The sequence below is a fragment of the Aricia agestis genome, chromosome 6 (assembly GCF_905147365.1).
Source record: "Aricia agestis chromosome 6, ilAriAges1.1, whole genome shotgun sequence".
Classification (NCBI taxonomy): domain Eukaryota; kingdom Metazoa; phylum Arthropoda; class Insecta; order Lepidoptera; family Lycaenidae; genus Aricia; species Aricia agestis.
This window is the reverse complement of record NC_056411.1, coordinates 8,305,931-8,333,840: the sequence shown is the minus strand read 5'-3', so window position 1 is coordinate 8,333,840 and position 27,910 is coordinate 8,305,931. Positions and strand designations below refer to the sequence as shown.

Below are 27,910 nucleotides of genomic sequence, written 5' to 3'. Positions count from 1 at the left end.
TGCAGCGTTAAGGGTGGTGAATTATTATTATCGTCAGGGAAACATTATTTAAGATATCCTCATAAAAGTGTTCATCGTGTCGAATCAGCATACGTCCGTAATAAATGGATGCAGCGGGGCGGACGACGATGTCAGTATGCATCAGGCGATACCACACGACCGACAGAACTATCGCTGCGATCTCATCGCCACAAAACCATAGAGTAACCCCCTCGGAACATATTGACTACGTTCAGCCGAGACCGTAAACAAAAACTTAAACAATAAATAAAAAAGCAAACTCCTCATCGCGAATAACAAACATAATTGTGTTTTTTTGTGCCTCATTCGATTTCGCTTTGTCTGGACAAAAACTGGTTCTCAAAAAAGTCACCTTTATAAATTAAAGTTTCATCATGATCTAGCCAATGGGCGGCCGGAGGCGGGGTCCCCGGGCCTCCCCATTGGCCGCGCCGGCACTCTCATCTGTCAACAGTTTATATAACCGGATGATACAACATATACAGTTAACACTACAGAGGGAGAGAGACGGGAATACTCCTTTATACAGTGTGTCCTTTCGCACGAGCGTTCCCTCTCCTTCGCACGGACCCCGGCAACTGTCAGCATTCTGCCAAAATTGAAGCAACAGTGTTGAAACTAAACGCGGAACGAGTCGTCGCCCTGACTGTTGCGTTTGACCGAACGTCGGGTGACGTTTTTTCGGGATCGGGATTGAATTTTATCTTCGAGAGAATAAAAAAATACTGTAAACTGGTTTAAGTGTTTTTGTAATAATGAAGTTTTAGTTTGTGATAGTTCGTGGGTTTCTTGAATTGGACAATTCGTAAAATGTCGCTTCCGAACGGTGTTGACGTCTCACAGCTGGTGCAGCATCCCGTCTTGGCAGCTCTACCTCCCTTCTTCCTTCGTGCTTCAGAGAGATATCAGGTAACCAAGTGAAATTATTGATGTCTTAAAAATTGTAACACCTTTCTGTAAAAATAAAAAGTTAAAGTATCCTACCGACTGCGCCTTTTTAATATGAAAATAAAATGTTTAATAGAAAATAAAATGGTTGAGATTAAAAAAGCCATAAAGTAGAAATATTGAAAAAAAGAAATGAAAGATTTAAAATTCTTAAACATAAAAAATATAGGAGAGGAGATAATTTCACTGTTTTAATTTAAAGAAATATATTATGCTAGTGCTGTAAGTAGGTATATTAATACTAGAACGTTGTTTTGATGCAATCAAAACGTTTTAAGTTTTATTATTTTAGTTGGGTTTCATCTAAAATGACAAAACTTTCAAAGCTTTTAAATGATTGTACATAATCAAACCAACGTTTTAAATGATTGTACGTAATCTAACCAAAGTTTTTTCTATCCAATTAGAGGATTTTATGTCACTAACTGCCGCACTCAGAGTGGAACATTAATTACTTAAATGTATTTAATTCAAAATTTTTACATAAGCCTCATACATTATCTGTCTCTAAGTACGGCGCGGCGGTAAAGTTATGATACAAATTATACAAATCAGTAATCACTAATCAATGAAAATTATCAAAAGAAGACGATATACTTAATAATAATGTATATTGAGCATTACATTTAAATTCAATTGTTACGAATTTAAAATAGGTTTTAGGTATTAAGGTAACCGATAATAGCTTCAAAATAAAAAAAATTGTAATTTTTGTGTGATGTTTCATGTTACCTATACTATACCTACGTCTTAAAAATGTTATGAACTTTTAAAAAAGAAAAACATATTAAACAATTTTATCTCCAATAATATAAATATGTATCATAAATAAATTATCATAAAATATTATATTTTCAAGTTGCAAAATGGTTTATGTGCCGGCGGCAAATATTACGGCCGTAGAGACATTCAATAACTAGGTATTTAACTTAAATTTAATGAAGAGTTTGATAACATAAATATGATTGTATGGAGTTGATGCGAAAATATTTTATAAATTAAAGTTCATTCATCATTAATCCCTATAAGTGCGGCCGTTAGTGTTGCAAAGGTGTCACTCAGAGCATTGCTTATTTAACTAAAAAAGTTAAAGTTTATGTCAAATTCTTAATGAAATTAATATTAAAGCAATAACTAATGTCATTGAATGCGCCTGCTAGTGTTGCAACTTGCAATTAATGCTAATTAATCTTATTGATTGCAGCCGTTAGATGGAATTTCGGCCGCGTAAATTATCTTCTAATACAAATCATGACTCACAAATTAAGCTCGTGTGTATCAAACAGGACTTGTGTATGAAACTGAATTTCTGCCAGCCGAAATTCTGAGTCTCACCACTCACAAATTACGCTCGTTTGGCTTCACCCTTATTGTTGGAAAGTTGCCGTATAGAGCATTCTGCAATAAATACTTTGTAATTGTACACTCCTATAAGGAAGTAGGGGTTCACAATTTCATTTCATACCTTGTGTTTGTATATCATGGTGGACCGTAACAATGTGCCAATTCTTCCTATCATAAGTATAGGGTTTAATATTAAATTAATTAGCATTATAATACAAGTGTTACGTATCACTTCCTTCTCAAGTGTTGCAGTATAATAACACCCTATACCGATACTATAAATATTATGTTCATTGTTAGTATTAATAATAAAACTGTATAAAAAGTTTTTATACTTTTTTGCAATGTTAACTATAATGTAATTATCAAGTTTCTTTCAACGTTCTTTTTTGTCAATATAATGGAATATTTTAAGGGGGTCGATGGAATAGCGTTGCGTTCTATCTTTAAGGAACTATAAAACTACATTCGTAACTATCTGTGCGTTACGTAAGTTTAAGTTAATTAGGTAAATAAAACATTTTAAACGACAGTTTGCACACTGATATCACGTTAAATCGATTCAGGTTGACCACGACGAATTTACTACGAAATTCTTGTGTTCTGGAAAAGTCTTTGCATTTTGTAATAGGAGCTCTATATATTATACATGTATGCATTATTATTTTTATCTTTCAACTTACGGTTAACAAAATACGGTATAGGGTTTCATCAAAAATATTTTGTCTGGTATAACTCGTAAGGGTCAAAGGGACTGCAACGCGACAAGGCGAGGTGCGCCGCGGCATAAATTTGTATAGATTTGATAGATTTTAATTGCGTGAAATGTTTTGCGAATCTGTCAAATCCATATAAATTTAGAAATGCATCTACGCGTCGCGTTGCGGTCTGAATTAACCTTAAGACACTTACTTATCATTCATTTGACGGTTGTTGAGCAGACGTTTGACGCCGGTAACTCCGTTGCGCCAAAATTAATTTACCGCACGGGAACCGTACATTTTCCGCAATAAAAAGTATTCTATGTCCTTTCCCGGGTCTCAACATATCATTATACTTTTCAGCAAAATCGATGCAGCGTTTAGGGCGTGAAGAGGTTACAGACAGACACACTTTCACATTTATAATACATTTGTATGGATGAATTGCTATAATAAAGTAATCCGCTTTCATCTGAAAGCCTACTAATTAAAATCTGCTTATATTCCTAATTTTAGGCAAATTTTGCTCAAATGAAATCATAATTCCCAGCGAACGCCGAAATGCGCTCGGTGTCGTAACCACGGCGTGGTGTCGGCGCTGAAGGGCCACAAGCGATACTGCCGGTGGCGGGACTGCGTGTGCGCCAAGTGCACGCTCATCGCTGAGAGACAGCGCGTCATGGCCGCACAGGTAGGCCCTTTACATTATGGAGAAGACAAAATTAACAGGACCGGCCCTACTATAAGGCGAAGAGCAGTCAATCAAGGTGCCATGGCTCTGCAGAGGGCGCCTTGGTGGTAAAAAATATTAAGAGGGCGCCATAATTGGATCTCCATTCTAATTTGACTGGTGACACCTAATCTAAATAATCTAAAGAAAAACAGTTTTTTTGGTGGTATTCGTTGAGGACCTTATCACGCTAGCGGTTTTTGCGGAACGGTTGACGGCGCCCATACATATAGTGAGCGGCGCAAATCAGCTGCGAATTCGCCGCGTGTTCGCCGCTGCCACACCGCCTATGATCCAGTGATCGCCGTATTACCGCTGTATTATCGCCGTGTAACCGATCCGCCCGCGAACTGCTTTTGATGAGACCTTTACGACTAGTGAAGTTTGCGTGAGTACATTTGGACTCCAAATGTACTCACGCAAACTTTATTCAACATTGTCTTTCTTAGTAATTGACACAAATACTGAAATAATATTTTTAAATTACTTCCACACGACTAAATTTTATATATTTAAAACAGGTAGCGTTGCGACGACAGCAAGCACAAGAAGAGAACGAGGCGCGGGAGTTGAACCTGCTGTACGCCGGCCAGCCATCCGCCGCGCCGCACTTCCCAGAGATCACAGAAGACGAACCTGGTGAGTCAACAAAAAAAACTTGAACACACAACAAAAAATACTTAACATATACTTTTTAAGTGGATATAAAAGTGCTTAAAATGATGACGGTATCCGCCATTCAGTTTTAATAAAGCTATAAAAAAGACGCAGTAGTCCTCTATATGGTACCAAACTACCAACATAGGTACCAACGGCGGATGTCGTAACTAGTAAGTAGACAGTATAATATAGTAAACCGTTATTTTGTTACTATATTGCTGCCGTAAAAAGTGCTACGAAATTCGTAGAGCGCTACGAATTCCGTAGCAATAACAAATATTTATTTTATTTTTACGTATCAAGCTTACAACCGCGATGTATTAAGAAATATCGTGCTTGTACTTAAAATTAAGTGTATTTTAATGAGGATTAACGCTACTACAAACCGTTGAAGTCGTAGTTACCGCAAACGATTTGATCGATTGTAAGTCTTAACAGATTAAAAAAATAATTAAAATTTTAAACTCAAACGGTTTGTGATATTTACATGAAGTAAATCATTGGTTTTCTTTTGCTCTAAAATTTAATAAAAATATTTAGTTGCTATGCAAGATGTGTGGATGTCGTAACTCGTAGCACTACGTAGCAAAATTATTAAATACAATGTAGTCAATTCTTCGTATGGATATCTCTTTGTCTCTTAACGGTCAAGCTGCTGAACCGATTATGGTAAAACTAGATGTCCCGCGCGGATTTGCCCGCGTAAATTAGGAATTTTACGGACACCGTACAGTTTCCCATACAAAATAGCTTATGTCCCTACTCCCTTCACTTGGTCTACTCTATATCTGTGCCAAATATTGCCATAAAAATGGCTCCAGTAGTTCGTAATTTCTAGTATTTCCCCCGTTTTTCCTACATTTTCCTGAGTTCCTTCGGTCGTATTAGTCTTAGCCTATAGTCTTACTCGATAAATGAACTATCTAACACTGAAATAAGTTTTTAAATCGGACCTGTAGTTCCTGAGATTAACGTGTTCAAGCAGACATACTCTTCAGGTTTATAATATTAGGTAGGTTTAGATTTTTTTAATTATCGCTTGACAAACTCGAGTCTCGATCTAAAAGACTATGAAAAGTACCAATAACATGGTATATTATGGTAGTGATGATGATGATGATATTGATGATAAATGTAATTTGCGTAGTAGCATATATGCTTTCCGTTCTTAAAACAACACCGAAACTCCCATACTTGTACCTATAAAGAATCAGGAGTTCTCTCAGCACCTTCCGAACCACGGTATACCAGGTATACCTCGGTGCAAAATCTTACTTGTTAGTAGCATATGCTTAAAATACTTCTCACGAAACCGAAGTCACCACATGTTTCCCTATAAATTTTGAGGACTTCCCTCAATTACTTATGGATCCTTCATCAGATCACTACTTTTGTGAATATAATACCAAATTGGGATAATAAAGAAAAATTTTGAAAATCCGTTAACAAACGGCGGAGTAATCGTTGAACATAAGAAAACGAACATAACGCCTCCCCCATTTTGAAAGTCGGTTAAAATTGTTGCCTATGTGTTATTCTGATGTAGAAGCTATATTATTGTAAAGTTTAATTAAAATCCGTTAAGCAGTAAACGTCCATACATCCATATATCCAAACAAACTTTCGCCTTTATAATATTAGTGGGATAGTAGGAAGTAGGATTTGGTAGGAAAGTACTTCGAGTCCCAAGAGTGTAAAAGCATGTTTCTGTACAATAAATGTGAAATATCTGCGCTAAAGAATTTGCGGCAACAATCTAGACACTAATGGAAATTACAGTCAGTGTGCATTAATAATTAAAAAGGATAAAACAAAAATCTTACTAACATCAACAGTTCTCTTATTCAAACAGTTTACTTAAATTCAAAACTAATAGAAAACCCATTGTTGACTTAAACATACTAACGATTTACTTTGAATTAAAATTACACAAAACAAAAAGCCAACACACGTATATTTCAAAGAATTTACTCAGTATTTAGTAGTACTTAGTCTGGGTGCGCGTTTTCAAAACATTTTTAATCTTACTCATATACACATTAGATTCCAAATGCAGTGAAAGCAGTCGAAGCTTTTGATGTACTAAGTCGCAAATTATAAACATTTGTATAAAGAGTTTGCGCAATTAACTAAATGTACCAGGGTTGTCACTTTAACATAAAAACGTGAAAGCGTTTGTATGTACAAGAAATAGTCGATATCTAAAGCAGTACTTACTACTAATCTTAAAGCAAATGAGATTTTTTGAATTTTTGGACTCGATAAGTTACTGAAGTAAAGCTGTTACTGTTATTGAGATATTTGTAATAAAAAAATTATATAATATTTTTTGTAAGTGAAAACCATTAGTATTATAGTCGGCTTAAAGCGTCGCCATTGTTCACCAGCCAATTTTAGTAATTTCTTATCAGGTTATTGTGTTAGGTCAATGCTTTATGAAATTAAAAATTATAATATAATATTTAGAGTAAGTGGAAACCAAATTAGTATTCTGGTAGGCTTAAAGCCTTTCTTTTATTAACCAGCCAATTTGAGTGATTTCTTATCAGGTTATTAGTTTCATAAATGTCACTATACAACAGAAAAAAAACATTTATTAAAAAGTACATGACGACCGCAACGGAGCTGCAAATTTTTTGCAAAATAAAAAGTCTGCTATTACCTTTCCCGAGACTCAATGTATCTCCATACCCAATTTTAACAAAATCAGTTCAGCAGCTTGGGCGTGAAGAGGTAACAGACAGACAGAGACACGTTCGCATTTATAATGTTAGTATGGATAATGGGTATGTCAGATAAAATACTAATATTATGTCAGCAAAAAGCATTTATTCAAAATATTCAGAACATAAAAAAGTTGACAACCCTACTCCGTTCTCAAATTCCTTTTAGAAACAGTATAAAACGTTTCTTACACTTGAGTCTGGAAACGTAGCACTCAGCTCATACATATTAATACCTAGGCTAGATGAACACCTGCTAAGTGACTATTTACGGAGCCTTTGAATTGGTTTATTCGCGCTTTATGTCGACTTGGGGTTGATTTTTGTACCATTACAGCGAAATGTCGCGCTTACTTTGTGCTTAGTGAGGTGCGTTTTGGTACTTGCTACTAAATTAATTAGTAGGGGAACAAAACACTCGTTAGTGTCAAAGTTTTTGACTTAAAATTTTGACCAAAACCTACGAATAATATAAACCATATATAAACTTAGGAAACGTAACTCCCATGCTTCAATCATTTTGAATTTGGTTCCTTTTCGCACACTAAAATATGGTAATAGGAACGCAAAACTAACACTCAAAATGAAATAAAGCTGTTGACTATAATTATTGTCACTTCTATATTTACACAAAATTGTGTACCGAATACATGCATAAAGTATGCATGTATTTGGGTCACATTTTGTAGACTCGTGGACAGATTTTTTGACAAATTTATTCTTCCTAGTTTGTGCGTTTTATGATGATATGCGTGACACATTATAATTGACAATAGTAGGCAAGTTACCTAACAAAAATTATATCGATTAATTTAAAAATATCGAATCACTTCGTGAAGGAATTGCAATCGAAATTATCGATTTCGTACTGATATTTCAATGGTGCCCGCGATTTAAGATGGCCGCCCTTTTTTATCGATTTTATTTCGATTCAACAGAGTCAATCTCTATTGACATAAGTTTCGTTTCATGCATCTGATATTTTTCAAATGTTTTCGTAACAATAATTTTATACTCCTATTTCACAGTTAATATTTATAATTTTATATTAATAAGCATTTAGCAACTTTTTATTTTTATTCATTTACAATTATAGGAAACATTTGTTTTTGTAGATGGAATATAATTTATTACATTTTGATTTTTTTTTGTTTTCTTGTAAAAAGACCCGTAGCAAGGAATATGAAAACTGTCACCCATATCATCTTAAAACGCACAAACTATAGTTTTTATTATTCGTAGACCAAAGCTTATATAATGTGCAGGTATACTGTTAGTTAGGCTAAATAAATATTTTTAAACGACTTCCAAAAAGAGACAAGGTTTACAATAACTACATTTTCCTGAGAATCCAAACCAAATGAAAGCGAAAAAGCGATGAAATTGCGTTAGGCCTATTAACATCTTTTCATAATGGACAGCACAAGAGGAAGTAGACCAAAGAATTGAGAAGACGTGGAAAAGCTTTTGGTCGATGAAAGAACTTATGAAAGGGGACCTTCCATTTTGCCTAAAACGTAAACTTGTAGTCGACATGTGCAATGTGCATCCTGCCCATCCTAACTTACGGTGCTCAGTCTTGGTCTTTGAACGATCTACAAAAGTCCCGGCTCGGAGTTTTTCAAAGAGCTATGGAGCGCAGCTTTATAGGTGCCAAAAGGACGGATCATATCCGAAACACTACTATGCGCTCCAAAATGAAAATAATGGACGTGGGCAGAAAAGCGGCTAGTTTAAGTGGAGCTGGGCAGCCACATCTAGTTACGGAGTGGCTACCGAACGTTGGCGAAACAGGGGCAGACCCAGGAAAAAGTGGCGCGATGACGCTGTTGATAAAGAGTGGCAAAATACAGCAAAGGATAAAGACATGTGGAAGGAAAGAGGGGATGCCTTTGCCCAGCAGTGCGACACCATCGGCATTAATAATAATATATATAATATCTGAGAAATTATTTAAATATACAGTTTAGCTATAAAATTTTTGTAAAAAAATAGGCAGCACATGCAAACAGATCTCCTGTACGAAAGCGATAACTGTGGATGCTCGCAAAATGGAAGATTCGCAAGTGAATTACCGCGGCCTATATTGATTTTTTTATTTCAACCATACTTAATATTATATTATATCCCGTGAGGCCGTGTTAGCACAAGCCCAGTATGGGCTTTTTAACACTGTTATTTGTTAACTGTACATTCATTTTTGTGTATCAATAAATAAATAACCAAGTGTAAATATTTACACCTAGTTTAACCGGCTAAAATTGGACGTATCAGATTGTAGCCATCTATAGTTAATATTATAAACTAAAAAATTGTATGTCTGTCTGTCTGACCTCTTTACGATGAAACTGCTGAACCGATTTTGCTGAAATTTAACATGGAAATGATCTATTACCTATATCCTACACACATAAATTATGCAAAATAAATAATGTGATTTGATTTGAAATATTTTGAGTCCCGAGAAAGAACATAGGATAGTTTTTATCTCGGAAGAATGTACGGTCTCTGCGTGATAAACTAATTTTGGCGCAACGGAGTTGCGGGCGCCATCTAGTAACTTATAAATTACTTATTTTCGTGTTCAGTTACATGTATTATTATTTATGAGTTATCCCGTATTAATAAATCTCGTTTTGTCTAACGATTCCACTAATATGTGATATTAAAGTTCATTTCGGTACGTCGTAAAATTTTTATATTATCACACAACAGAATAAATAGCAATAACTATCTCATACGCCTTCATCACCAACAAATCTTCCTCGTTTCTTTTATTTAACGGCCTATATGCATGCGTTAGTAATAAAAACATATCGTTTGTAGCAGGATAATGAAAATAATAACCTGATATAGGCATTCTTATTAGGGTGGGATCGATATGAGAACATCGTACATGCTAGTAGCAGCTAGTCTAAGAAATCTAGAAATAAATGGTTGTTTGCATGTAAAATAGTAAGCGAATGCAAAGTGAAAATAAATAGAACAATGATATTGTTCTTGAGCCTTAGTGTCTAAACACACTATTCCGAACACATTTCGAAGTTACGCCCGCAATGTATTTTTTTTTAAATTACCGATGACACACTATTCCCTCGCGTTCTGTCCGTATTTTGTATGAGTTTGACATTTCGGCCTAGTGTGTAGACACTTAACCATAACTATTTTAAAGTTATAAAATTTTAAAAAAAGTTATGAGAATTGAATGTAAATTGTACCAAAGTAAAATAAGCGTTTTTGGGAGAATGTGAAAGAGTGATGTTGTGTTTTTATATTATTTTCCTAAAATTGTGTTATCTGGGTTTTTAATGTGTAATATTGGTAGGATATTAACCATTAAATATTCGTTATCGTGCACAAGTGTGGGAGAGTGATGTAATAACCAGAAACGTGCTCTTTTGTGTTCCCTCCAAAATTCTATCAAAAGTTTCAGTAAAGCGTCCTACCACTTTACTGAATCGACCGACTTGACTTCTTGACTGTATTGACTTTATACTTAGACTTTGACTAGACTTTAGACCTGACTGACCTGACGATAATATATAAAAAATTGTATTAAAGAATATTTTTTTCCCGCCATAATATTATACTCGACACTGGCCATGGTTATAGCCGAAGTGCCATTATATGAAAAAAAAAAAGTAAAATAAACCAGCTAAAACTGGACGTAGCCACATTTTGGGGTTGTAGTAGTTAACCTTACAGATTTTTAAAAGCCTATAATTTTTAATAAGCCTTGTGGGTTACCGTCGGTCATCGGAATTCGTCTTTTGGTTTACTTTGTATCGTTTTTTTCTGCTTTACTTCTGATGTTTGGCAAAAAAGGGTGCGTTTTCAAATGAGGGAGCTTTTCTTCTTTTATTATTGGCTACGCTTGAATGCACTTTTGACACAAAATTTACTAGTTTTGACCAATACTGTAATGTTGCGATAAATACTTTTAGTTCCATCACTTCCAGCTGTCACCGCGCCAGACTATATTTTGCCAAGCTAAAGATATTTGATAAGACTCAATTTTTATGTGTCCACCCCGGGAACATGATGTTCTAATTCAAATAACAATAAATTACATTAAATCTAAATTTAGTTTAACCTCAACAATTTCAATACCACACACAACATTTTACTAAGACAAAAACGTTTATTAAAACAACTATTGTAAAGAAAGAGCTTACCTACCTATGTACACTTCCACTCAGATTCCCCTATACATAAAAGATGGAATGTAATATAGAGAGAACACAATATTGAAACACTATATTAAGCTGTGTCGAGGACATAAAGGCAGCAATAAAAAGATATATATTGGCGAAGGAATCCAACGCGCGCTTGCCGAGCGCCGAGCGCCAAGTCATAAGATATTTTATTGTAATTTAATTTTCTTTTTATTATGTTATTTGGTATTACAGAATTTTTATAGACTTTAATGTATACATTTGGATTTATTATTTCTTAAAGAGATAATAATATTTTTGTCGCGATAAGTTCACCATGGCGTTTTTTGTAGAAGAAATTTTTCGTCGTAGTAAGTCTGTAATAAACGTTTTAAATGTACTTTGTGTTTTAGTTTCTCTTTACATGTTCAGTACTTACTGAATGTAGCTTGGGTATTAAGTATAATGCGGCCAAGATTAATGATTAATTACCACGATTTCCACTAATGTAATGCTGCTTGCAAGCACAATTGACATCACACGTGTGTAATAACTTGTTGTAACGTGGATAGGCGGCATATTTGTCTCAGTATCATTATGTTATAGGCCTTTAATTTACGCTTTACCTTTATACATAGTGTGACATACGAGTAAAGTGCAATCATTTTTGATTTCGAATTAAAACCATCTTTATATAAATGAGAATAAAATGTCTTCTAATAAATATTTTCATAATATAAACTTGTCATGTCATTACAAGGCTGAGTCAGCAAGTCCGCCACCTCCTGTGACTTGCGCACATTCTTGGGCGCGGTTATTGCGGCTACAGTATGACCCCACGAAGGCATTCGCATTACGTTATATGACAGTTCATTTCTTTTATCCCCTTATACGTGCAACTATCAAACGTATTATGATCCTTAACTTAATTGCTAACTCCTTTACGGTTCTGGAGTTTTAATGGCTATTTCAAAATTGTTTAAAGTATGAATGAATTTCTTACTTATAAAATTATTTTTAGACACAAATTAAATCTGTAACATTGGCTGGCTGGCCCCTGGTAAAATAGTACAATAGTACAAAATAGTACATAGCACACCTAGGGCAGGAAAATAAGAGGTAAACAAACATGTGATCTAAGGCTTTCTTATTTACTTCCCAATGGTGCGTATACTATTTTTCTCCTCGACGGAGGCGGAAAACGGCAAAATTAGTAAGCGCAGCGGGACTAAAGTTAACGTTTTCCGCCCGGAGCGGAGGTGAGAAATAGTACATTACGCACCTAGGGCGGGAAAAAAAGAAATGATCACATGTAGTTGTTGGCAGAGGCGAAGCCGAGGTGACATGTGATCTGAGGCTTTCTTATTTACTGCCCTAGGTGCGTAATGTACCATCGAGGAAGTTGATTCCTATGCAATTGACAGACCAACGTTATTTGGTCGAATATGTCAATTCAATGTTAATTGTGATCTGTCAGCTGGGTTTGACGTAACGCAACTAAACTACTTAGGTCCCCGATTTGCATAGGAATCAACTTCTCTGATAGTACTATTTCTCACCTCCGCTCCGGGCGGAAAACGTTAACTTTCGTACCGCTGCGCTTACTGATTTTGCCGTTCTTTTCCGATCTTTGTTGGTCAGCGTTGCCTTATAGTCAAGAAAAAAGGATTTACATTTACCAAACGAGCAAACGAGGTCATTTTAACTTAAAATTTGACTTAAGTATAATATATGAATTATTATTATATGCGTTAGTTGCCATAACTGATTTACAACCATTATGCATGCATGTTTAAATATCACTGTAGCACCTTTACTTATATTTAAACTAGATGACGCCCGCAACTCTGTTGCGCCAAAATTAGTTTATCGCGCGGGAACCGTACATTTTTCCGGGATAAAAACTATCCTATGCCCTTTCCCAGGACTCAATCTCCATGCCAAATTTCAGCAAAATCGGTTCAGCGGTTTGAGCATGAAGAGGTAACAGACAGACAGACAAACAGACAGACAGACAAACAGACAGACAGACACACTTTCGCATTTATAATATTAGTATGGATTAATAAGAATCTATAAATTCGTAGGTAATTATGGCCCGGATTTAGTACATTAGCTACGTAATGCGTTGTCTAGTTACAGATTTTAACAATTTAATTATATTGTGTTTAAATGGAAAATGTGGAGATTGGAGAAAAGGAGATATATATATTCGTTTTCAGCTGTCATCTTTATATTACCTAGAGTAATTTATAAAACTTCGATAGCGCGAACGTTGTCCTACAAATAGAACAATCCATATTTTAGGACCATCAAGTCAAAGTATTAAATCCTTTCTATTTCTATTAGCTACCTTTCAAGATTTGTTCGTCTTATAAACATGAAGCTACTCACGAAAAATTAGCTTGATAGTAATAAAAAAAAATATTCTAGGGCTCCCGTACTATAAGTTTAATATTAATTAATATTAAATATCGATATAATATGACGCAATGTTGTTCGCTAATGAGTGGGGCGAGGGCTCGCTCCCTCTGACCCTCTGACCTCCACTCGCAGTGACAACTTGTAATTACGTCTATGCTTATTGACGAAAACGAAAAAGTTTGTTAGTCAACTAGAAATATCGGAAGTATTTTAAAATTAATTTTCTTATGAAGTTATTTTGGTCTTGTACTGACAAGACCAAAATCTTTATCTATTATCTAAAAATCACTGGAACTTATAATCTAAGTTGTGAAGAATATATCTAATGTTTATCACCTTATAGATATAAGGTTACGTCACGTTACTAATAAAATATTCCACCTACAGAATTTACAGTTAAACAATATTTTGTCACGTAACATATTGTATGGACTTTGTTAATCTGCTCTCCTTAGAGAGCAATATACTATATACTGAGCAAATCACTTATGATTTGCTCAGTATATTATTCGTTTATTGCGTAGGAGTCACACATTTTCCGTGATTAAAACTATTCTATATTATCCTTTCCTGATACTTACATTATGTCCACATCAATCTAAATAGTTTCAGCATTGAAAGCGTTTAGAAGTCAGCTTAATTCACCATTTTTCAACAGTTTCGGTTTTCTACATTTTCCTTCCCAACCTCCTTTATCATATGACATACCTCATGTCTCATCATTCAGATACCATCTTAAGTGGCATCTTCCGTCCCGCTTCCTCCCACAACAAACATATCTCCCTCTCAAGTCCACTCGAGGTCAGTCCGGGATGCAACCTCAATTTTCATTGTATAAATTTCTATGCCCGCTTTAATTTATGAAGCGAAGGGTTGGTAAAACGTTTTCGTTTGTAAAGCGATATTTTAAACGTACAGTTTATTTCGGTCCGATCCAACTTTTTATGTCTGTAAGGACGTGAAGTGTTTTCGTTCCTGAAATATTTCATTTATTTCTGTAGCACAATTTGTATGCTACAGAAATATGGTGATCAAATATAAAGGATTTTATGAACTTTTCGAATGTTTTTGTACTATTTATCTATGTATTTTTAACCCCCGACAAAAAAGAGGGGTGTTATAAGTTTGACGTGTCTGTCTGTCGGTCTGTCTGTCTGTCTGTCTGTCTGTCTGTGGCATCATAGCATCCAAACGGGTGGACCGATTTTGATGCAGTTTTTTTTGTTTGAAAGCTGACTTCATTGAGAGTGTTCTTAGCTATAGTTCATAATCATCAGCTTGCTCCGTGCTGAAAAGTCGCGATTCATCTAGTTCGTGAAGGGCCGATTAGCAACTTGCAGTCGTTTAGTGGGCTTTATTGCATTCTAGTTCGTGATATTTATGAATATTTACACATTAATGGAAAGTTGACCTGGTGCTGCAGCATCACCCGGTAATCAATAGGATATCCAACTCCTCACCAACTTAGAGCAACGGTTTCGTGTTTGGGCTCATTTGAATTGCGACAACTAGTAAGACGTAGATAACCAATAAATTTTTGCATGCTGCTGCTGCAGCATCACCTGGATTCTATAGGAGCCGAGCTCCATATGAACCCAGAGTGGAGGTTTCATGTTTGGACTCATATTGACGGCCTCATCCAAAAAGACATTCGTAGATGGTATTCATTGGGGTATAATATGATCCTGTTGATAGGAATTATTCTGCACTATAACCAACACAAGTTTAAAAAGCATGAAATAAAATTAAATTAAGAAATTTAAAAAAACCCCCGCCAAACAACTTTAAAAAGTAATGAAATAATATATTTTACTGACTTTAAGTTTAAATAATTTCTAAGTGTAAAGTGATATTTTAGTCCATAATTATTGTTGTCAAGGTGTGTCGGGGGACCGCTAATTTAGATGTTTGCATTCACATAACATTATAATTTAAGGGTCAGTTCACAGCGAACCGAATCGAGACAATCAGTGACTTGGCGATACAAAATGCAAAATACACTGTTGGCGGTCCCCCGACACACCGTGACAACAATTATGGACTAAAATATCACTTTACACTTAGGAATTATTTAAACTTAAAGTCAGTAAAATATATTATTTCATTACTTTTTAAAGTTGTTTGGCGGGGTTTTTTTTTTAATTTCTTAATTTAATTTTATTATATTGATAACATTTTGATATTACCAAATTAAGGTTGTCGATTTTATATTAAAAGAGGATGTGTGGAAATTAATATGCACCTTTCATGGTCATTTAATAATTAAAAACTTTAAAATGTGCTTAGAACTAATTGCTAAATCGTGCTAGAGTGAGATGAGCAAGCAGTAAAGTAGTTGGTGTTTGTGTTTCTAAAGACTCTTACTCGTATTGCCGAGTAATATGTAGACCAAACACGACGATTTCTAATTTAGTTTCTCATTGTTTTTTTTATGAAATAAGGGGGCAAACGAGCAAACGGGTCATCTGATGGAAAGCAACTTCCGTCGCCCATGGATACTCGCAGTATCAGAAGAGCTGCAGGTGCGTTGCCTTTTAAGAGGGAATAGGGTAATAGGGGAGGGTAGGGATGAGAAGGAAAGGGAATAGGGTAGGGTAGGGAAGGAGATTGGGCCTCCGGTAAACTCACTCACTCGGTGAAACACAGCGCAAGCACTGTTTCACGCCGATTTTCTGTGAGAACGTGGTATTTTTCCGGTCGAGCCAGCCCATTCGTACCGAAGTATGGCTCTCTCACGTCTAAATTTCTATTATATTGTTGTAACATTTACATAAAAATAGTAGGACTACATCGGTTTCGTAGCAGCGTGCTACGAACTTTGGTAAATTTTAGTGAATTATGTAAATGTACAAAACAGCAACAAATAAAAATCTCACTCTGACTGGTGTTCTCACTTTAATCGTTTTAATACGTTGATAACTTCAATATTTTTTAATAATTCACTATCAAAAATAAATATTGCTTCGTACTTCGTAGCACCTTGCTACGAATCTTTTGATAACAATTTTTTGTCCGAGTTACATCTTCTAAAACATGTTTCAACGTATTCTCCCTACCTGTACGTTAAGGACTTTTAATAAAACGTGTAATAAAAAATAATTGCTACTCGAAATAGCTACAAAAGCGCTTCCATGATCCACCGGCATTGAATTACTAACATCGACAACTTCAAATAATGAGCCCTCAGAACAAGTCGTACTTTTGTATAAAAAGAAAAATCACCTATTATACTGACCAACGATTATTGAAACCTTTTCCGTAACGAGTGCCACTCGATGGCGATCCCCGTTAAAATGGCTAAGAATTACATCTAACATCTTCGCGCGGTCACCTTTGCAATTGCAATCCTAAATCTTGCACCTTAAGATTTAAATTCCTGGCATCATCGGTGTTCTTTTTGCGTGCAGCGCGGGTGGAAATTGGTTTTTCGCGGGAGGTATTAAGGTTCGATTTCGTTTGCGGCGTCGTCTGTCTATTTGTGCGGAGGGCTCTTCAGTGGAACTCCAATTTGGGGATAAGGTTAATGGTCGAGTAATCGACAGATGCCGAGGGGCCCGCAGTGTGTTTGATATGTCGACGTGGAATTGACTTCTGGAACTATCTAGGTGCCCTTTGTGCAGTTTGATCATCGCACTGTGTAGGCAAATTATTGATGTACCTGTCCACGACACAATTAGTACTGTGGTGGTCACTGGTCAGTAACTTTACTCCTACGCCTAATATCAGGCAGTAATGACAATGAAATGCCGGGTTATTAGAATATTAATACTTTCTTTATAATGGTACTTTAGACGTAATATTGTTGATAAAAGACGCTTGCTTAAAGACGACCGTGGCGCTCATATTAAAGAAAACTTCCTACTCGCCTACTATAAAAATAAGTAGTGTTAAGTATGTAAATGAAGTGTAAAAACCGCTAAAGTAAAATACTCGTGAATTTACCATCGAGGAAATTGATTTTTAGGCAGTTGACAGACCAACGTCATTTGGTCGGATCATGTCAATTCATAATTGTGATGATTGACGTAACGCGACCAAATTACGTAGGTCCCCCATCCTAGGCCTAGGAATCAATTTCTCTGATAGTACATAAGTAATTTCCAAAAGTCTTTAGTTATACTCGTCTCGGTCCCTTTGCTCTTAATTAAGTAATAAACGGTCTCTAATATGCTTGCAATGATTAATTATTATGGTTCTATGTAACTTTTGAAAAAATATCGATCAAAATTCATAAAATACCCTAATAACTAGAAAAATTCGTTAATAGTTTTCTTAGAATCATTTTTCCAGCTCGCAAGGATTCGAAATTTTTAATGTAAACAAAAGTATTTGAAGGTCTTCGTGGAGAAAACTCGTTGAGTGATGAGTATCTGTATTTTTCTTTCTCGAGTGAAAGTGATACACGCAATATTCTGAATTGATTTATCCCTTGTAACAGTGCCGGTGGATCTCAACATGTATTTTTTTATCATGATATTAAAAATACTTTGGATGGTTACTTTAGAAAAAAAAATTTGTGAAAATAATTCATTACGGAAAACGCGAGGTCACATATTTTTTATATTAAAAATAACAGAATACCTACCGTGTACAGAAAATGTACCTTGTAGGTATACCTTTAGGTACTATACTTACATAATAAATTGTATAATGAATACAAAAAAATAAATAAATACTTATTTATACGACAAATTATTTTGTGAAAAAATGATTAGTACATTTCTTATTATTATGAATTCCTTTAATAAAGGACAATAATACTAAGTTTTTTGTTCGTTTGTGAAAATATTATCTCATTGCTCTCATCGCTATGTTTGCATTAGTAAACAGGTTTCATATTTAGGTTTAACGGAACCTACTACCCAAACATCAATTTTAAAACAAAGCTTCAATATATAATATTTCAATTTTCTCAAAAATCAAGTACAATATTTTTTTAAGAAAAAGAAATGAGCACAAACATTGGGAAACACTGTCAGTAACGCAATAGGTTCCTCGGGAAAGTTGTTGAGTTTTTATTAAATTTTCCGAACACGTCGTTGTTTTTTTTTTTCATCTGATTTGATTAAACGGTGTCCGGTTACCCGCTTTGTAACAACCAGAAGACGTTTAACTTGCGAGCGGGGAACTCGGCTTTCAATAATCAGTTTTTAACCAGCCAGTTTTATTTGAAAAGAAAGATTTAGTCACGAAATCCTATCTTATTTTAGTATGCTTGTACATATTTACACTACATATTTTTGTTTTATTCATAACACATAAACTCTGAAACGAACTGTCACCAGCAGAATTCCCGGACCTATACGACCTGCAAACCTTCAAGAAGAGAGCGTATTCCCTCTTAAAAGGCCGGCAACGCACCTGCAGCTCTTCTGATGTTGCGAGTGTCTATGGGCGCCGGTAGTTGCTTTCCATTTATTCAGGTGACCCGTTTGCTCGTTTGCCCCCTTATTTCATAAAAAAAAAACAACTTTCACGAAATATAATGTTACTAGACGACACCTACAACCTCTTTGTGCAGAAATTGAATTATCTCGAAGAGCCGTGTACATTTTTCCGAAACAAAATGTATTCTATATCCTTTTTCGACACTTAAAGTGTCTCATACTTAAATTTTTATGAAAATCGTTTTATCGGCCCCAGCGCGAAGAGGTAATAGGCATATTTTTTCGCATTTATAATATTCGTGTAGATTAATTCTTTTAGACAAAAAGGAAGCTAATTTAATAATAATAAAAATGATTAAAAAATTAATAATTTTAAAGTTTTTGATATTTTTAAGAAATAACGTGTAACATACTTTAAAAGTGATACGCTAAAAAACTGCTATCATTTATTCATCCGTGTTTGCCCGTCAAACCCAATATCAACATCAAAGTAAACAAAATTAAAGTAACCCTTCGCAACACAACGGTGGGTGCGTCAGGCCCCCGAAAGAATAACTTTTAACAACAGGGAGATAGTAACTGATCTCTTAACAGGATCACATCTAATTGATTTACATACAGCTCATCCTTTCTATTTTAATCAAGATGTAATAAACTTTGAACAGGTTGGCTTATGATGGTTTTAAAAATTAATAATTACTTTTATTGCTTAATTTGACAAAATTTTAGGATGTAAATCAAACACAATATTATTATTTTTATGTGTGCTTATAAAGAATTTGTTATACTTTTACTGGTCAACATACAACAGTATAAATAAACGCATATGACATAAAAAATTTGGTTATTTACGCTACTTAAGTTATAAAAAAATCAAAATACAAAATAAAATGTAACAACAAAAGATGAAGTTTAACAATTGCTATAAATTCTAGTTTTCAACCACCCTTTATTTGTAGACAGTTTATTTATAAATTTTTAATAAAGTTCCCACTTCCCAAGTAGTGCATTTACATGCAAAGTAGTAATATCCGTGTGTCGCGCGGCGGCCGACGGCGGCGGCGGGCGGCGCGGGTTCATATTAATACTGTCGGTAATTTCATTACCAGGATCACTTTAGGGTTGACACTTTTTACTTTTTATTTAAATATTTTAATTTATAATTTTACATTATTTGTTACTAAGCAGGAGTTTTTTATAAGTACGACACAGTTTTTGGAGCTTAGAGATTTTTACCTATGTACAGTATATGATTCTTTCGAAATATTGTAACAAGAGGATATAGTGACAGGTTTAACATGGTTTGATAGTCACTGGTCATTGTTCAACTTATATTATTTACTTGTGTTCATACCTACGTACTCTACATGTCCAGTAAGAATGTATCTAAGCGAAAGTTTTATAAAATATGCAAGTTGCAAAGATTAATTTTAAATTAATAAAACAATGAATAGTTCACCAACCCTGCACGGCACGATCGCAATGCAATAGAATAGTAATTCCTCAATCGAATGTGCAGCGAAGTCTTTCGAGTAAATTGCAATTTAAACTTTAACCCCCGACAATTAGATTAACTTTCCAGCGACTGAACTTCATAATAGAGGTACCCAACAATCGGTTTTATTGTTACCACCCGCCGATTCAAAGTTGCTCTACGAAAGTTTCGAGGTAGCCGAATTTGAGCTCTACGCTGGAGAGTTTACAGTCGGATTGCAATCGTCGGATGAGGTAGTAAATAATAGGTGTCGCGAACAATTGGCACGGCAGAAGCGGGGTGGCATTGTCTGTATCGCTAATCACTTGAGAATGGGCAAGGGGCAGGCATTAGGGGTTACGTCAATGGAGACGCGGGTGTTTTATTAATTCGCGTATCCCGCTCTAATATTGACAAATAGCTTTATAAATCATTCGTATTAATATAATTGAAGGATGGTTACCGGCTCAATGGGACTTTTCTTTCCCCTCGTTTTCCGGAGATGACGTCTGGAGAAAGATACATTGGTAGGGTTGAAAAGTGCATAAGTTCGGTCGTTCATCACGTCACTGAACTTGTGCATATCAAATCTCAATGTATGAAGTTTAATTTTCAAACTTTATAATTAATTTAGTCAGCAGGCTAATAATATTTAAAATAAAAAAGTAATCAATAAAACGCGGCCATGTTGCCCAGTTGAATTAAACGTTCAACGCAGACAAACTCATATTTATAATAAAAAAATAAACAAAAGCGTTGCATTTAAAAAATATTTTCCATATTTCACCCTCTGCTACAGTGGTCGGGCTAATTAACGTTCATCCAGGAGGGCGATTCAGTTATTATGACGTCATTAAGGCTTTTTATTTCAGTTTACAGTTTAGTTCGGCTAATTCTTTTTGTTTTTTAAACTTTTCATCAAAGGCCGGCCGAGGGGCTTTCATACAGATCGGATTTTTCATGTGTGTTCATTATGAACTACTTATTCGGCTGTGCTTTGATTTTAAACTGTTTTTTGTTCGGTTTCACGCATCGTAGCGGGTTGATTTTAATAATAGTGTGGACTTTGGGAGTAGGTTTTATTCCTATGGTTAAAAAAAAACTCTATAATATTAATGTAACATAAGCATTAAAAAGTATGGACTTTTTTAATAAAAACTAATCAGAAACTGTATCAAAAGACGGCGCACTATCTTAAATACCTACTATCTATACTATCCCTACATAAGCAGCTAGGGATAGCCGTAGATTGCAGATTATCGGTTGTCGAAAGTTGTTGTATTTACTATCATAAACCCAATTAGACCGATATGTGTTTAAATCTACGACTAGACTAACCCATCACGAAAAACTGACTTAATAGTAAACAGTTGTATACAACACAACAGGAATACCTAATAAACAATAATTAAAGACGTAAGTAAGGAAACCAGATAGCTAATATTATTTTATAACGAACAATTATCGATTTTCATTCTTGTAATTAAAATAATTTATTTTAAGGCAAATAGGCCGGCAACGCACCTGCAGCTCTTCTAATGTTGCGAGTGTCCATGGGCGACAGTATAGTTGCTTTCCATCAGGTGACCCGTTTGCTCGTTTGCCTCCTTATTTTATATAAAAAAACCTTAGAGTTACTTTATCATCTGGCTAATATATCTGGCTATACATAAAATCCACATTTTTTTATTTCAAAAAATTTTTCCGGCTCCGAAGCCTCCATTTATGCAAAAATGGGTTTTTTACTTACCTGCTTCGTTTTTACTCAAGTTTTCATTATTCATACAAGGCTATAGAAGTATAATGTATATTGTAATAAAACAAGCGCAAGGAGACCTAGTAAATAATAATATAAATGCTAACTATAGCAGGTCTACTAAGACCTAATATTATTATAACAGCTTCCATGTATATGTGTGATATGTATGAAATATTCAGTATCGTGTCCTCGTTCGAGGCCGCTGTATCTGGCTGTCCGCGGCAGGCCGCACTAAATCCCGGGACAGAGCCGTGGCTCGCGGCCAACCGTTATTGTCTCATTGTCCCGCGATTTACCGACAACAAGCCATTGTCGGTAAACACCATTGTACTCCATATTCCATCGGCCGTGTACATAAATATCGATCTTACGGATATTACTGTATTTCATGTATTTCCTTGTGTATTGGACATGAAGTTAATATACCTAGCGGCAATGATGTTCTACTTATCTATACAGATATGTTACGTCTATGCTATTTTCCGGCTTAAATCTCTTCCGAACAATTTTCAAATTCAAAAATGCAAACATTGACAAATTTGACAGATAAGTGAAACAAAAGATACGAAAAACCATTTACATAAAAGAGACAGTTCTATTTTTAAACGTCGAATCGTATCGCTGTCTCTTTTTTCGCCTGAGCTATGACGAAAATTCGATTTTTCCCAGATTGTTCGAATTGAAAATGTAAATAATCGAGGTATTTATTGCAATCAAGACATGTGGTAAGAGATTCCATGTGTTTTGTTTACTTTCGAGTTATAATTGGTACATTTTCGAAACACGCACGAAGTCATTTTTAATTTATTTAGGTAAGACAAGACGCGGCACGTTCGTGACTGCGCTCGATGCAGACTAAACAACAGACGGCCCAATTGGGCCGTATTTGAATCTTCACAACGCGTGCGGTAGTAACATATCTGCTTTGAGTTTTTCATCATTGCCTAGCGGTATATTAACTTTATGATATTGGACAAAAGTAAATGTCTAAATAATAGTAGTCGAGAGTAGAAAAAGTAATAAGTTATAATATGACAACCTCCTTACTAATAAATAGATCTAATTAGTTTAGGCCGCCACACATGACACAACGAGTTCACAAGCAATTATTGATGCATTAAATTGTTACATACAATTGCTTGAGATCTCATTGTGTAGTATATTATATGCATAAAAATCGAGCCATATATCAATAGATGTGTAACTATTACAAGTTACACAATGTTTTCCAGATACATTTGAAAAGTCAAAACAACTTATCTAATGTCTGTATAATATAGAGGTAAAGATCTTTTTGTTAGTGAGGGTTATAAAATAGACTACATTAAGTGCCAATGCCCACATGAGCCTTAATGTAACTTGAATTGTACAAAAAAAATTAAAACAAATAATAATAATTTGCCAATTGTGAGATATTTCTAAATACATAACACAAGTTGGTGAACGGTTCAACTAAAATTGAATGAAGCATAGTGCGTATGTTTAAAACGCGTGTAACACGAGTCTCTATCATTTTGAAAATCACAAACCTCGAACCGGCACATTTGAATATTTTAAAACAAGAACAAATATTTAAAATAAGATAACCTCCACCATTCAACCCTTTTAAATGTTATTTAAATACACACATACAATGCTTAACCGAATCGAATGAGCGAATCCTCATAATGAACAGATGTCTTCTTTTTAACAGCTTTATAAGTATATCTATCTCGCTCACACATTGAAAATGGGCAGTTCTTTTGAATATAATGTTTTGTATGGCACAATAATGGAGTATTATTTTAATTATTTTGTATGCGAGCGAGGGCGTTTCGTTGTGTTTTTGTATTTCTTTATTCCGCGGCCCATTCAGTGATGATATAAATAGTTTTCAGTACCGCACTTAAAAGTTTTTGTTTGATAATTAAAAAGAGAATAATATAGTGTCCTCAAAACGTATTTTAAACTTTATTTACATTGCTTATTAATTATAAACTTTATTTACATTTTTTTTAAAGTTTAAATGCTTAAAAGCAAAGCATAAGTAGTAGGTATGTTAGATGCGCTAGTAATAAAAAAATACGACACAAGAGTTGTTTGTTTCAAACTAGATGACTTACTTCGACTTCTTCCTGAATTCGTATCACGCGGGAAATCCGTATATTCATTAAAATCGGTTCTTTTGTTTAAGCGTGAAGAGATTGTTATAGGGTTATGTATTGGATATGGACGTATTATAGCAAAAATATGTAAATACTCCCATGAGTGCCATAAAAATATGAACTGCTGCGCCGTTGCCGTTCATTACAGCTTTTACGAAAAACATGTCATTATCACCACAACACGCACCATTATAAAGTACGACAAAACGTTTCTTCATACTAATTGTTAGCCGAAGGAGCGATCGAGCCTCCCCTCGGAAAAACAATAACATCGCCCATTAAATTGGTACACACGACTGGGAACAGCCGCGATTCTAATTGCACGGAACACAATCGCGCTTCGAGTGCCACCATCACCTTGCATCGAGTATTACTATGAAATGACGTACGATAGAAAGTGGATGTATACAGGTCTTTTTTTATATCTACTTGTCTTTTATTCGTTTACGGATTTTGTCGTGGCGTACTTATCTTATATTATATCACGTTTCGGCTGCATTCTAGCCGTCGACTGTCGTATTCACGGATAGACCGATGATATATCTGCTTGTTTACTTAAGTAATAATCACGGTACGTTGAATCAGTTACGTTTTTGATATCAGCTAGGCAATTACCTACAAGAAGAAACTAACTTCAATTTACTTGGACAATTACCGAATGAAGAAGATACTTTTCCTATCAATATTTCAAAATGTATTCATATATTGTTGTTGTTTAGACAGTTTTTAAGAAGTAAAAGTTGCCTCAATTTTATACGACGTAATATTAGTCCTCAATTTAATGCTCCTTATATTTTCCTCCCGATATTTTATTAATAGTTTGCAAAACAATTAATGAAATATCGGGGAACTTTAATAAGTTAAAACAAAAACACTGTATGTAAGGTACAATGTATTATACATTTATGCCAGTACAGCCTTCTGTGTAAAAGTATGGCGGACTTAAAAATTCCACCCCAAAGTATTTTAAGAAGAATAATGTCAATTCATTTGTAGTACGAGCTGGCTGAGCATACGTGTGCTTTTTGTTCGCGACTTTTATTGTGCCGCCGGAAAAGTTGTTTCTTTGTTTGACAAATGAACGTTATGTTTCAAGGATTTTCAAGTGTTTATGTAAATGAACATTGTTTTTGGCGCCCGTTGCAAGGGGTTTTGCTATAAGTCGGGTTTTGTACTGTATAATAATACCGCTTAACACTAGAAAGACCGGAGCGGTCAAATGACCGCATTTTCTTTTTTAATTTGCGATATTTTTGTTACCGTTGCGTGAAATTCGTTTTCCTCTTGTGACATTTAATTATTTTCGATTGCTTAAATTGTGATAACGTGTTTTTAATTATTGCTCAATAATTATAAGTTTTAAATTACAACCTACCTAGAAAGACCGCAGCGGTCAATTGACCGCTTGAATAAAATTTCTAAAGAAAGTGGGTTTTTCTTGCAACTTTTATTTTTCTTTCAAATGTTTTATTATTATTATGTTTTGTTTGTTTATTGTATTTGAAATTTGATTTAAAATTTATAAAAAACCCGACTGAAATAGTGTAATAATAACAAAAGTGGGATAAATACTTTTATTTACATAAATGGTCTAAAATTTCTCATTTTTATATGTAAAAATAATGTTAATATATTTACAAATATAGTATGTGCACAAATAAAACCTTTTGTCTTGCCTGTTTTGATATTGTAACGTATTTCAAGCGAATTGTGGGTACCGCCACAAAGTTTTTTGCCTAATGAAACCCTGTTTTTGAAAATTATCAACGTTACTACAAAAATCTGTGTCAATTTTCAGAGTATTGTTGTCTGACTTGACCTAACACAGCCAGTAGTTCTAATTTCAATAAAATATTTATGCTGAGTTAATTTTATTTTTTGTTTTACCTACACAAACGAAGCAAATAACAAACTAAAGGTTGCGAATTGTGGTTCTATGAAAATATAATAACAATTGTTATAATTGTGCTAATTTTAAGCATATTTCATTTCTAAGTCATATTTTTTGTACTTTTTTAGCTTTAATGATAAAAGATTTTTATATTGTGACCGAAAATACGACACGAAAAAAATATATTTTGTGTCCTCCAATAGGGTATTATCATCAAGATGTTCATGGCTTCTAGACGTGAAGAGTAACTTTACCATTCTATTGCTAAAATGAGAAAATATAAAATCTGAAAAAACGGTGTTTTATGCTCAAATACAGGAATAAAACCAATAAATCTTGTTGAGTCATTTTAATGTCATTATATCAGTAGCAGGTATATAAAATGCTTTTTTAAATAATTTTCTTGATTATTTGTTCCATAATTTAATTTAGTTACATTTATAAATAATTACATGATCAATAAAATGCAAACGCAAAATAGTAAGACACACAAAAAAATGTTAAAACATACGATGGGCCATTTGACCGCTCTTGGTCTTTCTAGGAAGTTCAGAATTCCGGTCTTTCTAGTGTTAATATTGTATGAATAAGCTCTTGATGAAAGTTATTTAGTATTATGTCCTTGTGACTTACGCAAACATAAAAGCCAAAAGACCAAACCATAATTTTGGCCTTGCCTTAGTGTTCAAAATACTTAAAAATATTTTAGTTGTATAGGTAACAAGTACTAACATATAATATTTATTTTGTCAACAGTTCACAAGCGAGCCCGGGTGACGGAAGTCTGTTCCAGTCCATCGCCGCCAGAAAACTCCCACGAGTCAAAAACCCCCACACAGACTCCCCCTCTCTCCACCCCGCCACCGCGCTCACCATCCGACCACGACCTGAACGTGGAAGAGGAGCTAGAACACTCCGAACCCTCTCTCACTCCAGAGAACCTCTCCATGAAGGAGCAGAGACAGGACACCGTGAAAAAGGAGGACGAGGAAAAGTGGGAGAACTCCAATTACAAGTACAGGCGCGGGAAACAGGACCACATTCCGGAAAACATGGAGGAGCCCGCGCCGTTCCAGAAGTCCCCAGTCGATGTGCTGATCAAAGTATTCCCGAGGCGCAGTCGGCAGGAGATCGAAGCGATCCTCGCGAGGTGCAAAGGAGACGTGGTTGCCGCTATGGAGATGATGGTAAACGGGGCTGAACCATCGTACAACCTGACGCCGGAGTCGCCGTACATGCAGAGCTATCAGTCCAAGTCCGCGTTCTCCCCGCTGTCCAACCAGAGCTTCAAGTTCTCTCCGTCGAGAAGGTTCCTTACCCCGCCTTATACGGGTACGGGCTACCTCCCGACTGTGATCAGACCTCCCCCGGAGTACTTATCCTCCTTTCTGCCGCACTCGGAGCTGATGTACGGCCGCCAGCTGCAGGTGCCGTCGCCGGGGACTTCCCCCACGTCTGACAACACCAACACGGAAGGATTCTCCGATTAGGGGTACGCGAACCACTGGACAGTGCTTTAGACTGTTACTCTGTAATGAAAGTATAGTTTA

At 35.1% G+C, this 27,910-nt stretch overlaps 1 protein-coding gene across 1 annotated transcript; it reads left to right on the top strand.

Moving 5' to 3' along the window:
* Positions 1 to 831: 831 nt before the first annotated feature.
* Positions 832 to 27,910, top strand: LOC121727956 (doublesex- and mab-3-related transcription factor A2-like). The gene is made up of 4 exons (XM_042116038.1): positions 832 to 930; positions 3,565 to 3,705; positions 4,266 to 4,383; positions 27,117 to 27,910. The coding sequence occupies exons 1-4, from the start codon at positions 832 to 834 to the stop codon at positions 27,848 to 27,850; spliced, it is 1,092 nt and encodes a 363-aa protein (XP_041971972.1). The 3' UTR covers positions 27,851 to 27,910.

Excerpts from the sequence above, each read along its gene's own strand:
- LOC121727956 (XM_042116038.1), top strand. The coding sequence starts at position 832 with ATGTCGCTTCCGAACGGTGTTGACGTCTCACAGCTGGTGCAGCATCCC. Across the intron at positions 931-3,564 it reads GTGCTTCAGAGAGATATCAG|CGAACGCCGAAATGCGCTCG; the intron begins GTAACCAAGTGA and ends CATAATTCCCAG. Across the intron at positions 3,706-4,265 it reads AGCGCGTCATGGCCGCACAG|GTAGCGTTGCGACGACAGCA; the intron begins GTAGGCCCTTTA and ends TATTTAAAACAG.